Source organism: Grus americana, chromosome 8 (assembly GCF_028858705.1).
Source record: "Grus americana isolate bGruAme1 chromosome 8, bGruAme1.mat, whole genome shotgun sequence".
Classification (NCBI taxonomy): domain Eukaryota; kingdom Metazoa; phylum Chordata; class Aves; order Gruiformes; family Gruidae; genus Grus; species Grus americana.
The window spans coordinates 18,740,367-18,760,192 of record NC_072859.1 but is presented as its reverse complement, the minus strand read 5'-3'; the positions used below and the strand labels follow the sequence as shown (position 1 = coordinate 18,760,192).

The window sequence follows — 19,826 nt, the reverse complement described above, 5'->3', positions numbered from 1 at the left end:
TATAATGTGACATGTAAGCTAAGTTCATATTTCTAATTTAAAGATTAAAAATCAGCTCAAGTGAATTCATGCAATGATTTTTTTTATATGGATTTAGTCTAGCAAATTTGTCTTTTACAAGAGTTCTTAGCATATTCACAGTAAATTTGAGTTGTTCTACATAGGGTGGGGGTATTTTGTGCTTAATATCTTGTCCTTTCTTTAGTATCAGCTTATAAAACATAACCTACACATGTAATGTTGCTAGATCATGCATCCTTTATTCAGCTTTAAAAGGATAGTTTCCATGGGAGTGGCTTACAGTCTTTAATCAACCAGAATATGCATCTGTCCTATCTTAATTTCCACTAATATCCTAATGTGGTTAGTTGAATTGGTCTGCTATACTGAACAAACTATATAGATTTAGTTCTTGTTCCTAAGGCATGTGAGTTTTGAAGCTTTCAATGTCTCTTGTCCATGCAGAGTTTATGATTTTAACTTGTTTGTTTGTTTTAATAGGATCGAAAACTTCTTGCCACAGCTCAGCAGATGCTCCAGGACAGCAAGACAAAAATAGAAGTTATAAGGATGCAGATTCTTCAGGCAGTCCAGACCAATGAATTGGCTTTTGATAATGGTGATGGAGTAGAAAGGAATTATGAATAATTAATGTCAGAATGCTATGTAGATATGTACCCATATGCACACAGAGTTACCATAAATTTCTAGAAGGAATGTTAGACAAAGCTCGTATGAACCAAAACAAAATAGGAGACTAGGTATACCATCATGTGTGTTAGGATGCCAAATACATCTGACTTAAGACAAAATACCTTAAGCTTAATGAAGAGAAATACAACCTCTCTTTATCATCCTTTTTATAAATGCAGTCCATTTTACTTTGTGGTCTTTGTTCTCCCTTCATGCATGCTTTCTTTTGTCTTAACAATAACTAGTAATTTTCTTTAAAGCATATAATCTTTTCACTATCCTAAAAAAAATAAATAATCTGACGCAGGTACAAAGCCTGCTTGCCATACTTAAACAGATTGACCTTATTATTATTAATGGGAGCACAGATGGAGGCGAATTCTTGCTGTCTTTACGGGTATTTAGGCTAGATTAAGTAGTAAACAACTATTTTTAAAACAAAACAAAAAAGAATCAGTGGTTTTAAAATGACCTGACTTGAAATACTCATGTTGCATTTCAGAAGTAGTTTTAAACTTGCATTTCTTTGGAAATCTTTAAATAAATTTAAAAAAAAAATAAATAAACCCTGCGCTATAATAGCATGAGCATACTATAAAATTGTGGGCATATCGGTACATCTCTAAGTCTTGAACTTTATTCGTATGCATTTCTGAGTATTGAAGTTGTATGACGATGTTCATAATCAGGGCCTGGATATATCCTAGATAATGAAAAACTTGTGTGTGTGTGGTTTTGTTTTGTGGGGTGTGGAGGGGTTGGTTTTGTTTTTACACTTACCACGCTTCTGGCTTTTTTTTAACACCCCATCATAGCACATGGATTCCTTCAAATGCAGATGCTTAATACGTCACTGTTGCTTTTGACATACGTCAAGCTTTTCTTTGGACTACCAAATCTGCGTCTTTCACTTTTCTTATTTTCTTTTTTTCTCCCCTCTGTTTAGATGGGGAGAGGGGTTGATATTAAAGAAATTAAACATAGGCGTGGTCTTCAATGAAGATTGTTTGTTTGTATCTCTTTGCAGCAAAACCTGTGATAAGCCCTCTTGAACTCCGAATGGAAGAATTACGGCATCATTTTAGGATAGAGTATGCTGTAGCAGAAGGTGCAAAAAATGTGATGAAATTACTTGGATCTGGGAAAGTTACTGACAGAAAGGCACTTTCAGAAGTAATTTATGTCATTACAGTTTCTGATACTTTATTTTAAATGTTCTTTCAAGAAAAAAAATGGAAATATTTCAATTATTTTTTTTTATTATTTTAAAAAGGCACAAGCAAGATTTAATGAATCAAGCCAGAAGCTGGACCTCTTGAAGTATTCACTGGAACAGAGATTGAATGAACTTCCTAAAAACCATCCCAAAAGCAGTATTATTATAGAGGAGCTTTCATTGGTCTCTTCACCCACATTAAGTCCTCGTCAAAGTGTAATATCTACTCAAAACCAGTATAGTACACTGTCCAAACCAGCAGCTTTAACAGGTATGATTTATGGAGCTTTTTTAATATATTTTATTAAATGGTTTAAAACAAGCCTTTAATGCTAACTTTGTTTCTTTCTGGATGTATTTCATTGTTGTTCTTTTCCTAGACAAAGGCATTTACAATTTCCAAGTGTCTATACACCAAAAAAATGCAGATAAGTTTCTTTGATTTATTTGTTGACCTTTTTATAATCCTATTGAAAAAGTGTAGTTCTGGCCTTAAGTTAGGTCACTGTGGAATGATATTACTAGCGTTTACCTAACGCCTTTCATCTTTAGATTATCAAGCACTTTAAAAGGTGGGTAAGTATCATTATCCCCATTTTACAGATGGGGAAACTGAGGTGCAGAAGGGTTAAGTGACTTGCCCTGGTCATACAACAAGTCAGTGGCAGAGCTGGATATAGGCACCCAGCTTTTCTCCCAGTCCCTATTTTACCCACTGGACCACACTGGCTTCCTAGAAGGTGAGATTTACGCTACCAAAACATGTGTTACATTTCTAAACCAAAGAGGGAGATCCTAACAAACACGCGTGGAACTATTGAAGCCTCTGTTTATTGGTGTGAATTGTTTTCCTTGCAGTTAAACATGGAGATTTTCTGATTTTTTTTTTTTTTGAGAGAGTTAGCCTACTGTGAGGGAACAGTATATTCATATACATAAATATAAGACTTAGGAACTTCTCGTAGTTTGGGTTCACCTGGAATTGTTGTCTTTCATTGGAAGTAAAGTATTTCAAGTGAGCCGTACATTAACAAAGCTCTTGAACATTTGCCTCCCAGTGTTCTCAAAGAAAAGCAAACACTTTTGACTACTTGGAGGTATGTTGTTTTACTAAATTTATATAATATGGGGTCGTATAAGAATTACTAATACAGATAGGTTTGGTTTTTTGTTTTGTTTCCTAAAACATTTTACATGTAACTATTAAACCAACTATTAACAGAGTAAGTTTACTACAAAAACAACCTGTAATTCAAATGTTACTCTGGTTATACATGTATAACTGAAACCAGAATTTAAAATATAACCCCACAGCACTTCAAAATTAAAACAAAAAGAGGAACTCTTCTGCTGAGCTGCAATAATAATAAAATGGAGCAAGTCTACTTGCCTTCCATCTTAGTGCAGTAAGACAGATAGCAAAGGGTAAAAAGCATCAGGACCTCAGCCAAGAGTGCTTGTAAAGTTGTAGAGTGGTGAGGGGAAATTTTTTTTTCATCAGATGGAATATCAAATGATCAGTGACCATGGACAGGAAGTATCATGCCTTGGTTGTTTTAAAACAGCTTTTTAAAATTCTTTTCTTGTAATAAATAATCATGGGCCAGATACATTATAGCGACAAATAATTCCTCTTTAAATGTGATTTACTGATATATATGAACAGTTTTTAATAGGAATTATCAAAACAGTGCTACATGCTTGTAAAGTTCTTAATAGTTTCACTTTCATATTGGCTACACAAAGAGCTTTTGTATTGAACTGGATTTAAATGAACGGTGTCTTTGTGTTTTAGCCTCTAACACTTTGTGAAAAATAGATCAGTACTACTGCCATACTTTTTAAAGTGCATCAACAGAGCTTTCTGGTATGCATCCAGTCCTTATACAAGATTATAGCCTTTCTGCTTATTAATTTATTTTATTTTTTTTAAACAGAGTTTGGGACTGAAGTAGTCTTTTACCTTTTTAAACTGGTTTGGGAGCCAATAGCATCTCTTTGTCTTCGTAGCCTAATGCATAGCTGTCACTTACGGCTGTTAGTTCCCCACAGGATGGGATTTCTTCTCAGACTGGTTTCCTGGTGTATATCCTGTGGGATATAATGTTGCCGGACCATTTTTAGGTCAAGTCTGACTTAAGTTTCTGTTACAAGAGTACTTTTAAGTTTCACAGTTAAGTACATTTGCTGTCAAAAGAACACTGTATTTAGGAGTTGCATTTCTAGCTGACAGTATGATTATGACCTGGCTAATTTCACCACTTCTAATAGTTAATTTTGTTAGTGTCAGTGGTGTCGCAGTTTTACAGATGTTATCTTGTGCAGGATGAGGCAAGCCTACCGTTCTTGTAACCATCTGTGGTGTTCAGATGTTTCTGTGCTGCTGGAGGAGACTCTCTTAAATTAGAACAGCAGTCTCTATACCTCATTTGGTTAAAGACATAGAAGATTTTGAAGAATAGCTTCTTGACTCAGCTTTTATAAATCCAAATTCAGTCAAGTTGGAACAATTCAATGATTTTAAATTATGTACTAACTCTAATTTGACTTTAGCATGCAGCAGGCAAATGTGATTTCTGAATGTATCTTAAACAAATTTGTAGTCTCAATAGTCAATGTGTTCATTTTAATTCCCAAAGTGATCTATCCAATATTAATTGGTTATATGAAACTCATGGAAAATTGTTATCATCCCATCTGCAAGATCCATCATTTTGATAAGAAACCTAAGATTTGTCATCTTAAAAAAATAACATTGCTCACAACTTGAACCCAAGTCAGTTAGGTTACTAAGTGAAGAAAACAAAGATGCTTGAGAACAGAACAAAAACTTATTTAGTGTTATTTTGGTGAACTGTTGCTCCTTCTAGAAGGTTGAGTCCCACATGTTCGACTTCTGATGCTTATGTTCAGTATATTTGTCTGTCTTAGATCTGTCTCTTGATTTCATCTGATAGTTCTGTTCTACCCTGCGGGGGTCAGAATGTGAGCTATTGCCATAAATCAATCATTAGTCATTCGCTCTGTACACTTAAGAACAGCAGTCTTTGATAAATCATTGTCTGTCTTGTTCTAGGTACTCTGGAAGTTAGGCTAATGGGCTGCCAAGACATTTTGGAAAACGTCCCTGGTCGATCAAAAGCCACATCGATTACGCTGCCTGGTTGGAGTCCAAATGAAGCCAGATCATCTTTCATGAGCAGAACCAGTAAAAGTAAAAGTGGGAGTACTAGAAATCTCCTGAAAACTGATGACTTGTCCAGTTCAGTATACTCTTACTTCTCTTATTTTTATGCATATCTTTTATTTACATTTTAATGTGCATGTTGCATTCTGTAATTTGAAATACTAAATTGATTTGAGGCTTTAAACTTACCTGTTTCTTCATCTGTCAGGTTGTTTAAAAAAAACCCCAAACAAAGCCACAACCACACTATTATGCCATAAGAACCAATTAAATATGAGATTATATTTTTAAGGGAAACTTACTGAAGATTTTTCTGTTTGTGGGAAATCCTCTTAAAGATTTAAGCTGAGTTTGTGTAATTTACTTACAGATGAAGTCTGTGCTGTACTGAAGTTGGATAACACTGTGGTTGGCCAAACTAGCTGGAAACCTATTTCCAATCAGTCATGGGATCAGAAATTTACACTGGAACTAGACAGGGTAAAAATGTGGTCTTGCTTCATTGACGGCTGTAATCGATTCTTCAGATTAATTTCATGTTGCTTTATTTATTTTTTCCTGTTGTGGTTATGTTCAGATTTCATATGTGTAAGTATTCCCACTCTTAAAAGAATGACCAATTCTGATCAATTCTTCAGGAACAATAAATAAATTGTCTAATAGTTCTTTCCTAGAACTTTAAATGTTACTTGGAGGACGCAAGTATCTGAAATGATACTTGATGTTTCTTTCCTCACACCTTTTGAAGAGAATTTATGCTATATAGGTTTAATCAAGCATTGTTTCTTTAGATACCTGATAGTTGTAGTATTTTAAGGTACAAGGATTTTTTTTCCATCACTGTTTAAAATAGACTGAAAATTGAACTATATTTTAGGACCCTAAATGTCATCTCCAGTATGTATTTTAAGCAAATGAGAAAAAAAAATAAAAAAAAATCAAACAACACAAAAAACAAACCCACCTTCCTGCTCTTGCTCTCTCCCCACCTTACCCCACCCCTCCAAGCCTAAAACCAGATTCCTTCCATCTAGGAAGGAAGTAGTTTTAGACCTGCAGGTAGAAAAATTTAGGATCCGGTTAGGAGTAGCACAGAACAAAACTTAGCAGCTGTGGAGCCCTGAAGCCTTGATTCTTCTCAGATTAAGACTAGAACAGGTCAAAGTTTAGCAGCAGCTCCTACCAGCCTAGTATGTGTCCTGTACACTATTTAAGAACTCAGTATTAGATGCTTTTTGGTGCCAGAAAAGGACCTTGCTTCTGCTGGGTGTGACCACACATCCTTCCGTATTTGAAATGCATATTCCAAACCCCATCATGTTTTTATCTGTGGCTTCTTAACTTCTTAGCTGTAACCTACTTAACTCTAGGTAGGTTACAGTTAGGTTTTAAAGCCTACAGCTGTCATATAAAGACAGTAAATTGATGCATTGTGATGGAAGTTAACTATGCTAACTGAACTTAGTAACATAGAATGCTGCTGTTACATTGCATTGCAGGATTCTTCACATTTTGTAACAAGCATATAAGACACCCTAAGAATATATAAATCCCACCGGCAAGATATAGCAGTAGTTCTTGTTAGTTTAAAGTTTTTGGCCCCTCTTCACGACCATATTACAAAACCTGTATGCATTCTAGAGATACTGTGAAGTCTTGCATCATGATGTGTATGCATGTACTTAAATGTCACTGTGCAGCCATGAAATATAATTGATACATGTACATAACATGAAAAAATAGTAAAGTTGAGGTTTATAAACACATGTAAAAGTTTGTTGTCAGAACTTGAGCTCAAATACCATGAACTAGCACTGTTGTTAGACTGACTCAAAAAGTCTGGTGACTGTGACTCTCATTCTACTCTTGGCAGAATTTTACACTTATACTTTTATTTGGACATGAGAGATCACATCTGAACTGAAGTAAAATGCTACGATCATCCTAGTGAGAGCTTGCTGGGTATGGCTGCTTAGCCCTGGCACTCTTTTAAAGTAACAGCTCTGCCTCTTGGTCCTTGAGTTGCTAGATCTTATGATTGTACAGAGGTAACTCTTGGAGAACAATTACTAATAAGTAATTTCCTGTGTACATGTTTCCTGTCATAGTCACGTGAGTTAGAAATCTCAGTTTATTGGCGTGACTGGAGATCTCTGTGTGCAGTAAAGTTTCTGAGGTTGGAAGACTTCCTAGATAACCAACGGCATGGCATGTGTCTCTATCTCGAACCCCAGGGCACTCTGTTTGCAGAGGTAAGAATGTTTCTTTGAAACACTTGAGCACACTTGCAAGTATTATATTGCAGAATAGTTTAAGAAGTTTTTCTTAAACTTACAAGAATACTTTTTGTTCTGAAACTTGAATTATAACACACATTGTTTGAACTGCAGGTTACGTTTTTTAATCCAGTTATTGAAAGAAGACCAAAACTCCAGAGGCAGAAGAAAATTTTTTCAAAACAGCAAGGTGATTCTTTAATACAAACATGTAAAACTTAAAAACTGTACAGATCTGTGATACTTTTTATACAGAGACCTAATATTTGTCTGTGAATAGAGCTGTTGGTAATGAAGGATTTAGCATTGCATTTAGAAATGTTTTAGAATTCCTTATTATGTATTAGCATTTAATAGTGAATAATTAGGAATTGCTAAGGAATATGACAAATTCAGTTTGTTCTTCATAAACTATAAACTGATTAATATGAATTATTTTTTTTAATTATAGCTTTTGGTAATAAGTAAGGAAATTACTTGCACTCTATTTTCTTTTTTCACAACATCCACAGGCAAAACATTTCTCAGAGCTCCTCAAATGAATATTAATATTGCCACTTGGGGAAGGCTGGTAAGAAGAGCTATTCCAACAGTAAATCACTCTGGCACCTTCAGCCCTCAAGCACCAGTGGCTGCTACCGGGCCAGTGGTTGATGCACACATTCCTGAACTAACCCTGCCAGCCAGGTAGGCGATATCTACAATTTTTAAGTACTTTAAGAGCAAGAACAACAGTGAGATGCTTATGCCCTAATGTACATGGTGTATGTCAAATCTGTTTATTCTGCAAGACTGCAGACCTTTCAACGTTTTAATTTTGGACATCCATTTTATAGACAGATATACACACACAAGATTTGGGCTGGGAGAGGTCTACCTAAGGTGCAGTTTTAAGTTTTTTTTCATGCTGTTAAATCAGTCTCTGCTGTGCACTGACAAGTTGCTTATTTTCTTGCCAGTGACTCTCCTGTAGCCAAATTGGACTTTGAACTTGAGCCTGAGCCTCCACCTGCTCCACCCCGTGCATCTTCCCTTGGGGAAATCTGTGAATCTTCCTCTGAGATAAAGGCTCCTGATGTGACATCTCAGGCAAGTAACTTTAAGCATTTTGGGCTATACAGTTTAACAAAGTTGTAATATTGGCATCTTTATGATGGATTTCTTCCCTTATCTTCCAGCGTATGCTCCCTTAACTTACATACACAGAATCGTTGCAACAGAATGCCCTGATTACTCTTAGTGGCAAACTGTTTCCATGGTTGGTGTATTTAACTCTCTATGTCACTGGTTCTACCACAGAAAAAACAAAAGTCTAAAATCATTTCAGTATTCATGAAAAAATGGGTTTACTAACAAAGAGCAGAATGACTGGAGCAGTACATTTCATCAGTCTGTTAAAAGCTTGCTTATCTGTATCATCTTAAAAAGTATGCCATTTTAGCTTAGATAATTCTTGTGTTAAGAATTTCATATGCTTATAGTAAATTTTCTGCATTCATTTGCCTTTGCAATCAGTTTTAAAATGTCAGACTTCTTTTTCTTCACAGGATGAAGTAACAAGTTTTGATTTTGAAAATGGCAGAAATAGTATTGTCCCAAAACTCCAGCCTGAAATAATCTGTGAGACTGATGCTCCCCATTCAGACATAAAATATACGAATGCCCGAGAGCCTGAAGATAGAAGGTAAAAGTGCAGTGGGTTTGCTGTTGATCTGAATAATATTTCTTAAAGTTAACAAACTAGAAGTTTTTTGACTGGGTTTTTTTTTATTTACACAGATCACAACAAAGATTTCAATTCAGTCTGAAGGATTTCAGATGTTGTGCTGTACTGGGCAGAGGACATTTTGGAAAGGTAAATGTCAAAAGGCTATATCAAATGTCAAGGCTATATCAAAAACTAGATATAGCTCATAAATTAATTGCTTATCTTCTGTTTTAGGTGCTGTTGGCAGAGTACAAAAACACAAATGAGATGTTTGCCATTAAAGCCTTAAAGAAAGGGGATATTGTCGCTCGTGATGAAGTAGACAGGTCAGTTTGTAAAATACAATACATGGATTACATAAAGCAGTTGTGTTTTCGTTCTGCACGCAACAAAACTGTAAGCTCTACCAAACAGTAGTTGAATTCAGTGAAAAGAGCAAAACAAGCTGTCAGCTCCCTGCTTAGTGGACTGCTGCAGAGCTGTGGTCTTTCTTCTGGGGCAGGGAGGGAGCAGGGTAGCCCAGGAATAGTGATTCCTTTTAGTGCCCCTCTTACCATGCCTCTACTACAGTTCTGACTTAAGTTGATCCTGGTTTTCATTTAGATTCTCTTGCAATCATTTATTCTAATTACTTGTTTATAGACTTCCATTGCGTTTCAGGAGGACAATAACTATGTTTTCTTTACTGGCAGAAACACCTATGATAGTGTTTTTCAACCTGTAACACACTGTTACACTTTGTCCCTCATATTTCCCTTACATCCTGTGTATATTCCACTGTTCGTTGGGTTTTTTAAATCGTTTTGCCCCAAACCTCAGATTTTTCTTTGCTTGGAAGTGAAGTGGCCGTTAGAAAACTGTCTAGTTTTAGTGCAAGAAGGTGTTTTTATAACTGTTTAATAGTGACTATATTAATTTAACTTGCAGGAAGGAGAGATAGCTGTATTAAGATTAAGCTACAAATTAACCAATTGGCTTAAGGAGAAATAATCTGGAATTACTATAGATAGATGTCTATAATATTGTTACTGTTTTTCCCACTGTATGTATTGTATACCATTAAATTAAAAATGGATTGAAGCTAATGTCCCATGTTATCAATGCATACTTAATGCAAGTCTGAATATTTGGAGGGAAAATTGGCAGGGTACAATTTTCATAGACTGCCAGGTTTCCTTTTTCATTTGTGAAAGCTAAATGCAGCTTTATCAAAATCCTGGCATGTACTTCATGTGTGTGCAAGTATTAAAAGCTGCCTCTTGAAACAAAAACTGTTCTTACCTTACCCTGAGGAATAGAGGAGGAAACACTAAGGTATAAATTACCAATAGTTTCTGAGTTGAAAATTTGTGGTTCAGGATTCAGCTTTAAATTTTTACCGATTTTTCTATTTGCAGCTTGATGTGTGAAAAGCGTATATTTGAAACTGTGAATAGTGTAAGACATCCCTTCTTGGTGAACCTTTTTGCTTGTTTCCAAACCAAAGATCACGTTTGCTTTGTAATGGAATATGCTGCTGGTGGGGATCTGATGATGCACATTCATACTGATGTCTTCTCTGAACCCAGAGCAGTGTGAGTATCCATCCCTTCTTGTGGCATGAAGGGAAGGGCATTTTGATCAGTGGATAAGAACTAAGATCTTTATCATCACATCTCTACATGATGTCATTTCAGTAAATACTCTAAGCTTTTTAAAAGGGTCAGAGATTCTAACTGATTTTCTTAGAAAGACACATGCAGGTTTAATGTGCCTGAATCCACACTGAATTCAAAAAGTATATACAAATATTTAATGTTATATATATATAATTATAATACTTTTTTTAAAAAAAGATTATGTAAAAAAAGCTAAATGAAAAGTTAAAATAGCAGACAAAGCTAATAAAAGGAAAGAATAAGCCAAATTAGAAATCCTTCAATGCCGTGGCAGTGGCCACTACAGAAAACTTATCCTCCAGGTCAAGCGAACACACTACAGCTTGAAAGCTGCAAGTTTAAGTATTTTTGCCATCTGGCTTTAAAACTCTGACCTTGTATTAAACTAATCTGTACCCGAAAAAACAATTGATAATCTTCAGAGGATGCTTAATAAAACAGGTCAATAATAATGGACTTCACATTCTGAAGAGCAAGGCTAAAGTCCACTGAAATTTTAAGTTTAACTTTTCCAACAGATTCTATGCTGCATGCGTGGTTCTTGGACTTCAGTATTTACATGAACACAAAATCGTATATAGGTAAGTAATTATTGACCCAATTCCAACAGAGAAATTTCAGCTATTCTGAATAGTACTGAGGAACCATCAATGATGCAATTTTATTCTCAAACATTCATTTAGAGATTTGAAGTTGGATAACTTATTGCTGGACACAGAAGGCTTCGTGAAAATTGCTGACTTTGGTCTTTGCAAAGAAGGTAATGGCCCTTACATTTTTCTTTCTCAGGAATTCCATAGTCTGTCTTACTCTTGACTGTTCGTTGAGACTTTTGGACTGCCAAATGTGTATGGTGTATACTTACCCTGTATCACCTGAAGGAAAAAGTACATCTCTGTACAAATGTGGAGATAGGAGAAAGTTCCTTAGTAGGGAAACATCAGGAGCATCTGAATATAGTCCTATTTCTCTTTTTAAATTTTTTTGTTGTTGTGAGTATCACCTATTCTGATTCTTACTTCATCATATCTCTGCTTATTAATAAGGCATACTGCTGCATTTCACAAGGCTGCAGAAAAAGCATTAGGTGGTTTTCCTCATTCTAAACATGTTGACACTGTGCAATGAAACCAAGTACCATTATAATCCATACCTCGCTCTTACTTTTTTACAAATTCATTATCTACTTTTTTAACTCTGAAGTAGTCGCAACGCTAAGTATATGGAAATGACATGCAAAGTATCCTATAGTTAAAATAGAGAAACATATCCCAAAAGGGAAGCCTAGATGCTAGAAAGTTACTTGTAGTGTCCTATCAGTCCTTGTGGTGCTGATGTCACAAACTGCCTCTCTTGCAAATATACAGGGCTTATTTTGCTCACAGGTGTTTCACTACACTCCATGTTTTACTTTACTAAATACAGTTTTGCCAGTACAGAAACATCCGTAGTAGGTATGTTTGACTAAACTAGCATACCACATTTTCTTCTACTAGCTAGTAGAAATACAGCATAGGATTGTTTGTATCTTTCCGAGCAAAGATAACTGGGTGACAGAGGTGTAACCGGAAGCTTAATTTGGCTTGTTGCATATAGCTGGGGATAGAAAAACTTAGTGAAGCACAGGTGGAACAAGGGCGTGGGAGGGGAGAACGGGGGCATGTTTCACCTCAGGGGCCTGAGCCTTCAGGGTAGAAACTACAGTAGCGGCTGAAGTTGCTCTAGAGAGAAGTTTTACTTGCTGGAGGAGTAGGTTGTAAAGTGGCAGAAAACACTGCTTGCTTTTCACAAACTGTAACTTTTCAGGAATGGGATTTGGAGACAGAACAAGCACATTCTGTGGCACACCGGAATTTCTTGCTCCAGAGGTGCTGACAGAAACTTCCTATACAAGAGCTGTAGACTGGTGGGGTCTTGGTGTACTTATCTATGAGATGCTAGTGGGTGAGGTAAGTTCTAGTAAGATACAATAGAGTCATAAAACTAATATGTGTTTAAAAGGTTACAAAACTCCATACGAACCTGTCAACACTGAATATGCCCTTCCTTCAAAGTTGTATCAATACTTGTACACACAGTACGTATAGGCATACCTAGTTTTACAGTGAGCATCTTACCATGTTTCATCAAAACCCAGAAATATTAAATACAGAGCAGCTCCTTACCTGATACTAGCTGCTCTAATGCTATAGAAGTTGATGGGTCATTTGAATCATCAGCAATTGTGGAAGCGAATGAGTTGTAGCTGGTCTAAGACTTAACCTCTAGATTTTTGTTTTATTTTGTTTTTAATTACGTCGCTATGCCTTAAATCAAATTATAGTAATGGCACATTAATACCAATGTCTCTCAGCAAGAACACAGCACATCTGGGTTTGGGGAGCTCAGTTTCCAGCACACATTTGTTGTCATCAAATTTGGATGCATACAGCTCTCCTGCTTTCAAATGCTTTTGAGGAGAAAATAAACTCCTTAATGGAGTAGCTTAAATGGCAGTGAACTTTAATGCATAAAACTGGATAGCTGTGAAAGATGATACAAAACACAATGCTGAATTACACATGCGCTAAAATAGAACGTAAATGAGCTGGTATAAATAAATTATTATTGAATAGTTATTTACCATTGCGTATATTGCTTTACCTTCTGGTCCATTTTGTTATAGTGTCTCCAAGGTAGCACAGTGATGGCATACAGGCTGAAAACCAGAGAAAAACTATAGATTTGCTCATCATTTTGTTCTTTTTCAAAAAAAACGTGATCATTCAACTTACTTTCACTTCCTTTCAGGTAAAAAAAAGACAAAAAACTTGTTGGGTGTTGCCTACATCTGTCAGGCCACTTCAAAACCGTTGCAAAACCCTTGAGCTGTAACATGCTAAAGATATTACAAAACCAAATGGGTCCTGACCGTGTTACTTGTGAATGGCAGCTGTCCCAAAGAAGAGCTGATACATACTTCCCACATTCCCTGTGTATCTTGTGTAGAGTTCAAAGATGATCCCAGTTTTAGGCGTTTCAACTTCTAAAAGCACACTTTTAAGGCATAGTCCTTCAGGAAGAATTAAGGGATAAAACCAGCTTGCCTTACTCTTTTCCGTATGGAAAACTACCATATATGTTTCTGGGAAAAGGAAGACTTTATTTCAGGGTGTCTAATGCCAAACTGTCAGTTGAATATATGTTGGTTTCAACTGTAAGTGATTTTTTTTTTTTAAGCCTGTTTAATAGTATTTTTTTAATTACTTTCATTATAGTCTCCCTTCCCTGGAGATGATGAAGAAGAGGTGTTTGACAGTATTGTAAATGATGAAGTAAGATACCCACGCTTTCTGTCTACAGAAGCCATCTCTATAATGAGACGGGTAAGAACATAAGAATAATCCAGTATTCCCCTCTTATCCTGTTTTCTCCCCACCATTAAGGGCATGAATTACTTTTGTGCAGAACAAAATACTTTCAGAATCTATGCTTGGTAGTTTTTTCTGCAATTAAATTTTGGACTTCCTTCATTTATGCTGTGCTGCCTGTCACCTTACATGAGAATTGTCAGTGCCATTCCACTTTAATCAGGAGTAAGGTTTTCTTTTAAAAATGTAAAACACTAGAGGCTCTGTTTTCTCCCTGAACTAAGTTTCCTAGTCGTATCTAACCAGAGAAGTTCAGCTCTTTTCCTAGCAGAACACGGCTGCATTGACCTATTTGGTAGATTAACATTGTCACATGAGTATTTTAATTCAAAGACTTCTAAACCTTTTTGGTTTCGTTCCAACTGGGGCAGGGAACAATGCACACACGGCATCTGCCATCCCATTCTCAGCAAAGAACAGCTGATTTTGTGTATGATTGTTATTAGTGTAATGCCTTAATGTAATGCCTGCGCTTATCTAAAGATGCTTGAACCTGTCTAAGTTAGTAGCTTATCACAGGTGGTAGAAAGGCAGCTGCTGGAGGGGGTTAACAGCCTCTCTGCTTAGATGTCTGACACCAAGTATCAGTCTAGCACCCAATTCACAATGTGCTGCACCCTCTAAGTTAAAGCAGGTCACAGTAACTACTGTGACATAAGTAAGTAATAGCATAAATATTCTACAGCTTAAAATGATTACTTACTCCCAGGGAGAGACAATGTCTCTACAGAAAGAAGGAAGAAGGGTATTTTTCCTGTGAAAATTATTATGGTGATGCCCACAGGGGACACCTGTGCTGCACCCAGAACGTGCGCACTGTGAACTTTGTGCTTGCAGCTTACCGGTTGTGGCTGTGTGCGCACTGTTCCCATCTGAGTTGTTCTTACATGACAGAGTAGATACTACTTTTTGATGGCTGCATCGTGAATCTATCAAGCAGCTGTCCCTGATGTTGGGCACTCTGCCTGGAACAGGGTCTGCTTGCAGCAGCGCCATTCACAAGTGGGAGCATCTGACTTCCAGTGTTGGCTAGAAAACTCTTAATTGGCTGGGTGCGCAAAGCAACATGCAGCCCTCTTGGTAAATCAACTGCTGTGAAATAGCTGGGCACAGGAGACAGCAGAGTAGTCTCTCTTATGAGCCAAGCAAAAAAATCCTAGCTTATGTAAATTCTGTATCCTCCCTAGCAAAAAGCAGGCTCTTCCATTGCCCTGTGCTGAACCCTTGCCCCACAAACCACAGACCTGCAGAGACACAGCTGAGCCTGCTCTCTCTGCAGTCAGAGCCATGCTGCTGGTGGAGTTGTGCAAACAGGTTCAGGCACCTCTAAAAGAGCCCTGCCCTCTCTCTAGCTGTGTGCAGCTCAAGTTTTGTCTTTCCCTCTCTTTGAGGATCAAGAATTGCCTATAGGTCAGGCACTAGGAATTTCACTTGTCCCTCCAATCTTGGTGTTGGCTCTTACACAGTAGCACTCGTCCCCCCTAGTTCCTCCCCCTGCCTCTCAATTTTTGCACTGAAATCTCGCACGTTCTATCAGCTGCTACGAAGAAATCCAGAGCGACGTCTTGGAGCTGGAGAGAAGGATGCTGAGGATGTGAAAAAGCATCACTTCTTCAGGGTGAGTACAAGCTGGTGTTATTTCTAAGGACACTAAGGAGCAGAGACAGGAAACTAAACATCAGTTGGTTTATTTTACAGCTAATAGATTGGAATGCTTTACTGGCCAAGAAAGTGAAGCCTCCTTTTGTACCCACCATTAGAGGACGAGAAGATGTTAGTAATTTTGATGATGAATTTACCTCTGAAGCACCTATCCTCACTCCACCTCGGGAACCAAGGATACTTTCAGAAGAAGAGCAGGAAATGTTCAGAGATTTTGATTACATTGCTGATTGGTGTTAACTTCTAGACACTGTGAACCCCCAGCTGACTGGCTCACAAGAATGCCTCTCTCTGAAGAATACCGACCCTTTGATTGCTCTCTGTGCCACCTGTAGCTTCTGGGTTTTTTTTTAAATCACATGAAGATCCTTTTAAGTACTGTTTTAACACTCTTGTGAAGAGTGGCCTCTTTGTACATTGTTTTTTATCTGAGCACTGGAAAGCAGGTCTATGGAGTTCTTAAGCTGAGTTGGCGAACCCAGGCTGTATCGAGCTTCCCACACATGGGCACACGTGGAGCTGTACTGTTTCTCTCACTCTTCCACAGCAGATAACATCACTTTTTTTAAGTGTCTGCCTTAAGTGGGAAAAGCAAACTTTGAGCTAGGTAATCACTTCTCTCTACTCAGCCACACAGAAAGAGAGGTTTGGGATACTGATGACACTCACACAGAATATGGTTCTAGCTGGAGAAGGCAACGATTTCAGTTAAATATTATCTTGTGCAGTCTATAAAACTACACATTTCTATGTACACCTTCATCTTGTGTTCTTAAAATAATGGTGTTGAGAACAGATATGCCTTGTTTTGTAAATTTTCTATGGTATTTATTAGGAAAACTGTTAAATGCCTTGCCTTTGAGATAACAACAGTGTAAGTGCTTCCATTACAAAGAAAAATCCAGAAAAATCCGGAAAGTTTACCAAAGCCACTTGCCAAACAGTTTTGCCTTCAAGCTTTTTAAGCATGGCTTAAAACCCTGGTTGATATGAAGCATGTAACAAGGATGTTGCTCAGTCTAACCCACAAAGAGCAAAGCATATGCATTTCCCAAGCCCATTCACTTCTGTCCTCAAACTCATGCCTTTCCCACTCACTGAGTGGACAGATAAGTTAACCGGTCTATATCTAACCACCTAGATCATCCTCTATCTGCTGTACAATATCATATCACTTTTAGAAAACATAAGGATTTTCAATGTATACATGCTGTGAACATGTATATTTGGAAGTTGTAATGTATTCTTATGTCCAGGCAAGTAATTTAATTATACCACTTCATTAATTTTGCACAGTGGCCAAGTGAACGACGAGTGAAAAAAGTATTTGTATACATACAGGCCACTGGACTCCAAAAGTTAGATTGGCAGTTACTGAGGGTAAAAGCAATATGTTGTAACAGAATGTATAAATATTTTTGATAAAAACAGTGTATATTTTATAAACCCAACACTAAAAGCTGTACCTCAAAAGTTGAAAAATAATTTAGACCAGACACTGTGCATACCTGTAAACCAAGACCTATTTTTGGCATCTGGTGTTCCATGGGCAAACATTAATTCTTGGAAAATGAATTTCCCATGTGGTCCTTAGCTCTAGCCCCGTGCAGAGCTGATTGCATATGTAATCTCACAGGTTCATCCCAGCCAGGAGTTTGCTGTTGGTGGGCTAAGGCAGTGAATTCAAAACTTGTAGTTTTATTCATTCAGAGAAGAAATGCGAACCACTGGAGTGTGCAATGCTGTGGTGGTGGTTTAAAATCATGATGCTGGACAGACCTGCAGGGTCAGGCAGGGGAGAGGCTTCAGGAGAAAAGGACATGGTTAATAGGTCCAGATCAGGCACACCCCCACCCCCCCCAAGGAACAAGGCAGGCATCTTTACCGGCTCTACCAATCATGGGTGGCAGAGCCAGTCAACTTGTCAGCATTACTTGTTTCCAGAATCTAATTAATAAGAAACCAATTATGTTCCTGTATCTAGCTGAAATCAATACTTTTGAGGTACAGTCAGCTCACTTGTTTTGGTTCCCAAATACATATATATGAGCATCTAACAGGGTGCTTAACACTTATGAAAGTATCCTCAAAAATACCTTTTTGTAACTACGTCTTGTACAGAAATCTTTTTTTAATCTAAGTAAATCACTAAAAAAAAAAAAAAATTAGAGGGCAGGGTATGTTCACCCAGTTAAGCTGAAAGAAAGCACTAATTTTATCTCTGTAGTTTTTTAAATATTTTTAGGCAGATTAAGATTTTAAACCCTAGATTGTAAATATATTTTGCTATACTTTATCTGTATGTGGCTGCTCAAGCACTTTGTAAGGAAATTAGGATATTTTAGAATGGTACACTATGCATTAAAATGAAATGTGCCTTTAACAAATGTCATTCTAAGTGTTTTGCAGTCATTAATATCACAAATTAAAGTTTTAAATAGAGTAATTTGTAAATTGTGTCCCAACCATGATTTTGCTGCTTCTTGAAGTGACTTGTCATGTTTTCTTCACAGGTAACTTCAGAAAAGAACTTGCACTCAGGAGGGGACTTACAGAAACCAAATCTCTTAGTGGTAGCTCAGTGTACTTCCATTTGTTTTGGTTTTTTTTTTTAAATGAAAATAAATAATTACCTTCTTTCAGAGGCTGAGGAAAGCAGCCTCCTCTTGCTTGGGGGAGCAGTGCTGCTGAAGGGAGCAGGAGATGACCACACTAATCTCCTGAAGTCTGGCCAGGCTGAATCAGCAGTTCCTTGCCCAGGCTTCCTCTGTGGGCAGGGGCAGACAACACTCACTCCCCTCCCGGGTATTTTCTCATTAGTCTTTCCTCACCCCCAGCATATAGGAAAGCTCTGTAAACAAACAAAACTTACACCCGACCCACAACAAGCTTGTTCTTTACGCAGAAAATGAAGCTTTCTTTTCCGAGTGCATTTAGAAAAGAAATCTTTACTCTTAAGAACAAACTGAAATGTCACATGAAACTATTGCCCGGAGACACTACACTTCAATATTTAACTAAGCAATCGTTCCAGAAAGGGCTGGCTCCAAATGAAGATACAGCCAGTTTCAAATATCTGCTCTAAATTGCAGTTGAATTAACATAGGAAGTGCCTGAAGATACCATACCACTGCCTTTGTTGCATGTGGGGAAGGTAGTCCTCCAGCACTCCCAGGCTCACTGCTGAACCACCTCCCAGCAGGCCCCAAAACCTGCCCACACCCAGCTGGAGCCTCCCTCCTCAGCGTGCTTTAGGCTCTACTTGTCACACAGCCTTTGCTACTGCGAAGCTTCAGTAACACAAGGGGGTGGTAATTAGCTGAAACAGGCTGCAGAGCTGCAACAGCCTCCGCTCCAGCTCCCTACACCTCTTGCTGCTGTACCGCTGCACACAGCCATCCCCACGCTGCCCAGCAGGAACAAGGAGAGCTCATTTCTGAATTAGAACCTTCTGCAACAGAAGCCACATTCCTTGGCTTCATCAAAGCAGCTTACTAAAGGAGTCATAACTGCCTAAAAATTAATTCCGAGTTATACTATTTTTTTTTTCCAGAATGCTTCACATTAACCATAGTGTACTGGGACCAGTAGTAACTGGTTTTCTGAATATTTGGCCCCTTCAAGTATATGCCTCATTCTGCCTCTCTGGGCCGCACAGTTACCACCCTCTCCACACCAAGGGAGGTGCAGCAACTGCTGGCAGAATTGCAGGCGGAGGCAGGGCAGAGCCAGGGTAGTATGTCCCTGCCTCCATCTGCTGAGCTTCCCACAAGATGTATTTCAATTTCAGAGCAGACAGCTTTGGCCGTATGCAACAGTTTCAACTGCAAACACTCACCCCTCACATGTCATGTGCATAGTACCTGAGAGTATTTAAAATAAGAGCATCATTGTAAATAAGTTTCAGCCATTTTTAACCTGCATGAGTTAACATACTGATCTATGCTGGAAAGTACACTCGCTGTAAGAGAACTTTCACCTTTGCATTTCCAAACTCTAACAGTACATTAAAGGTC

At 37.7% G+C, this 19,826-nt stretch overlaps 1 protein-coding gene across 1 annotated transcript in view; it reads left to right on the top strand.

Annotated features, from left to right (window-relative positions):
• The window catches only part of PKN2 (protein kinase N2), a 55,076-nt gene extending 36,823 nt beyond the window's left edge, over positions 1 to 18,253 (top strand). Inside the window, exons 4-22 of the mRNA XM_054833851.1 lie at positions 502 to 619; positions 1,721 to 1,866; positions 1,967 to 2,180; positions 4,986 to 5,171; positions 5,467 to 5,576; positions 7,205 to 7,348; positions 7,487 to 7,562; positions 7,885 to 8,059; positions 8,332 to 8,461; positions 8,920 to 9,056; positions 9,152 to 9,227; positions 9,315 to 9,406; positions 10,478 to 10,654; positions 11,257 to 11,319; positions 11,422 to 11,498; positions 12,545 to 12,687; positions 13,996 to 14,103; positions 15,686 to 15,766; positions 15,847 to 18,253. Of these exons, the coding sequence (XP_054689826.1) occupies positions 502 to 619; positions 1,721 to 1,866; positions 1,967 to 2,180; positions 4,986 to 5,171; positions 5,467 to 5,576; positions 7,205 to 7,348; positions 7,487 to 7,562; positions 7,885 to 8,059; positions 8,332 to 8,461; positions 8,920 to 9,056; positions 9,152 to 9,227; positions 9,315 to 9,406; positions 10,478 to 10,654; positions 11,257 to 11,319; positions 11,422 to 11,498; positions 12,545 to 12,687; positions 13,996 to 14,103; positions 15,686 to 15,766; positions 15,847 to 16,050 (2,457 nt within the window). The 3' untranslated portion in view covers positions 16,051 to 18,253. The remainder of the gene's footprint in view (positions 1 to 501; positions 620 to 1,720; positions 1,867 to 1,966; positions 2,181 to 4,985; positions 5,172 to 5,466; positions 5,577 to 7,204; positions 7,349 to 7,486; positions 7,563 to 7,884; positions 8,060 to 8,331; positions 8,462 to 8,919; positions 9,057 to 9,151; positions 9,228 to 9,314; positions 9,407 to 10,477; positions 10,655 to 11,256; positions 11,320 to 11,421; positions 11,499 to 12,544; positions 12,688 to 13,995; positions 14,104 to 15,685; positions 15,767 to 15,846) is intronic.
• Positions 18,254 to 19,826: the final 1,573 nt, after the last annotated feature.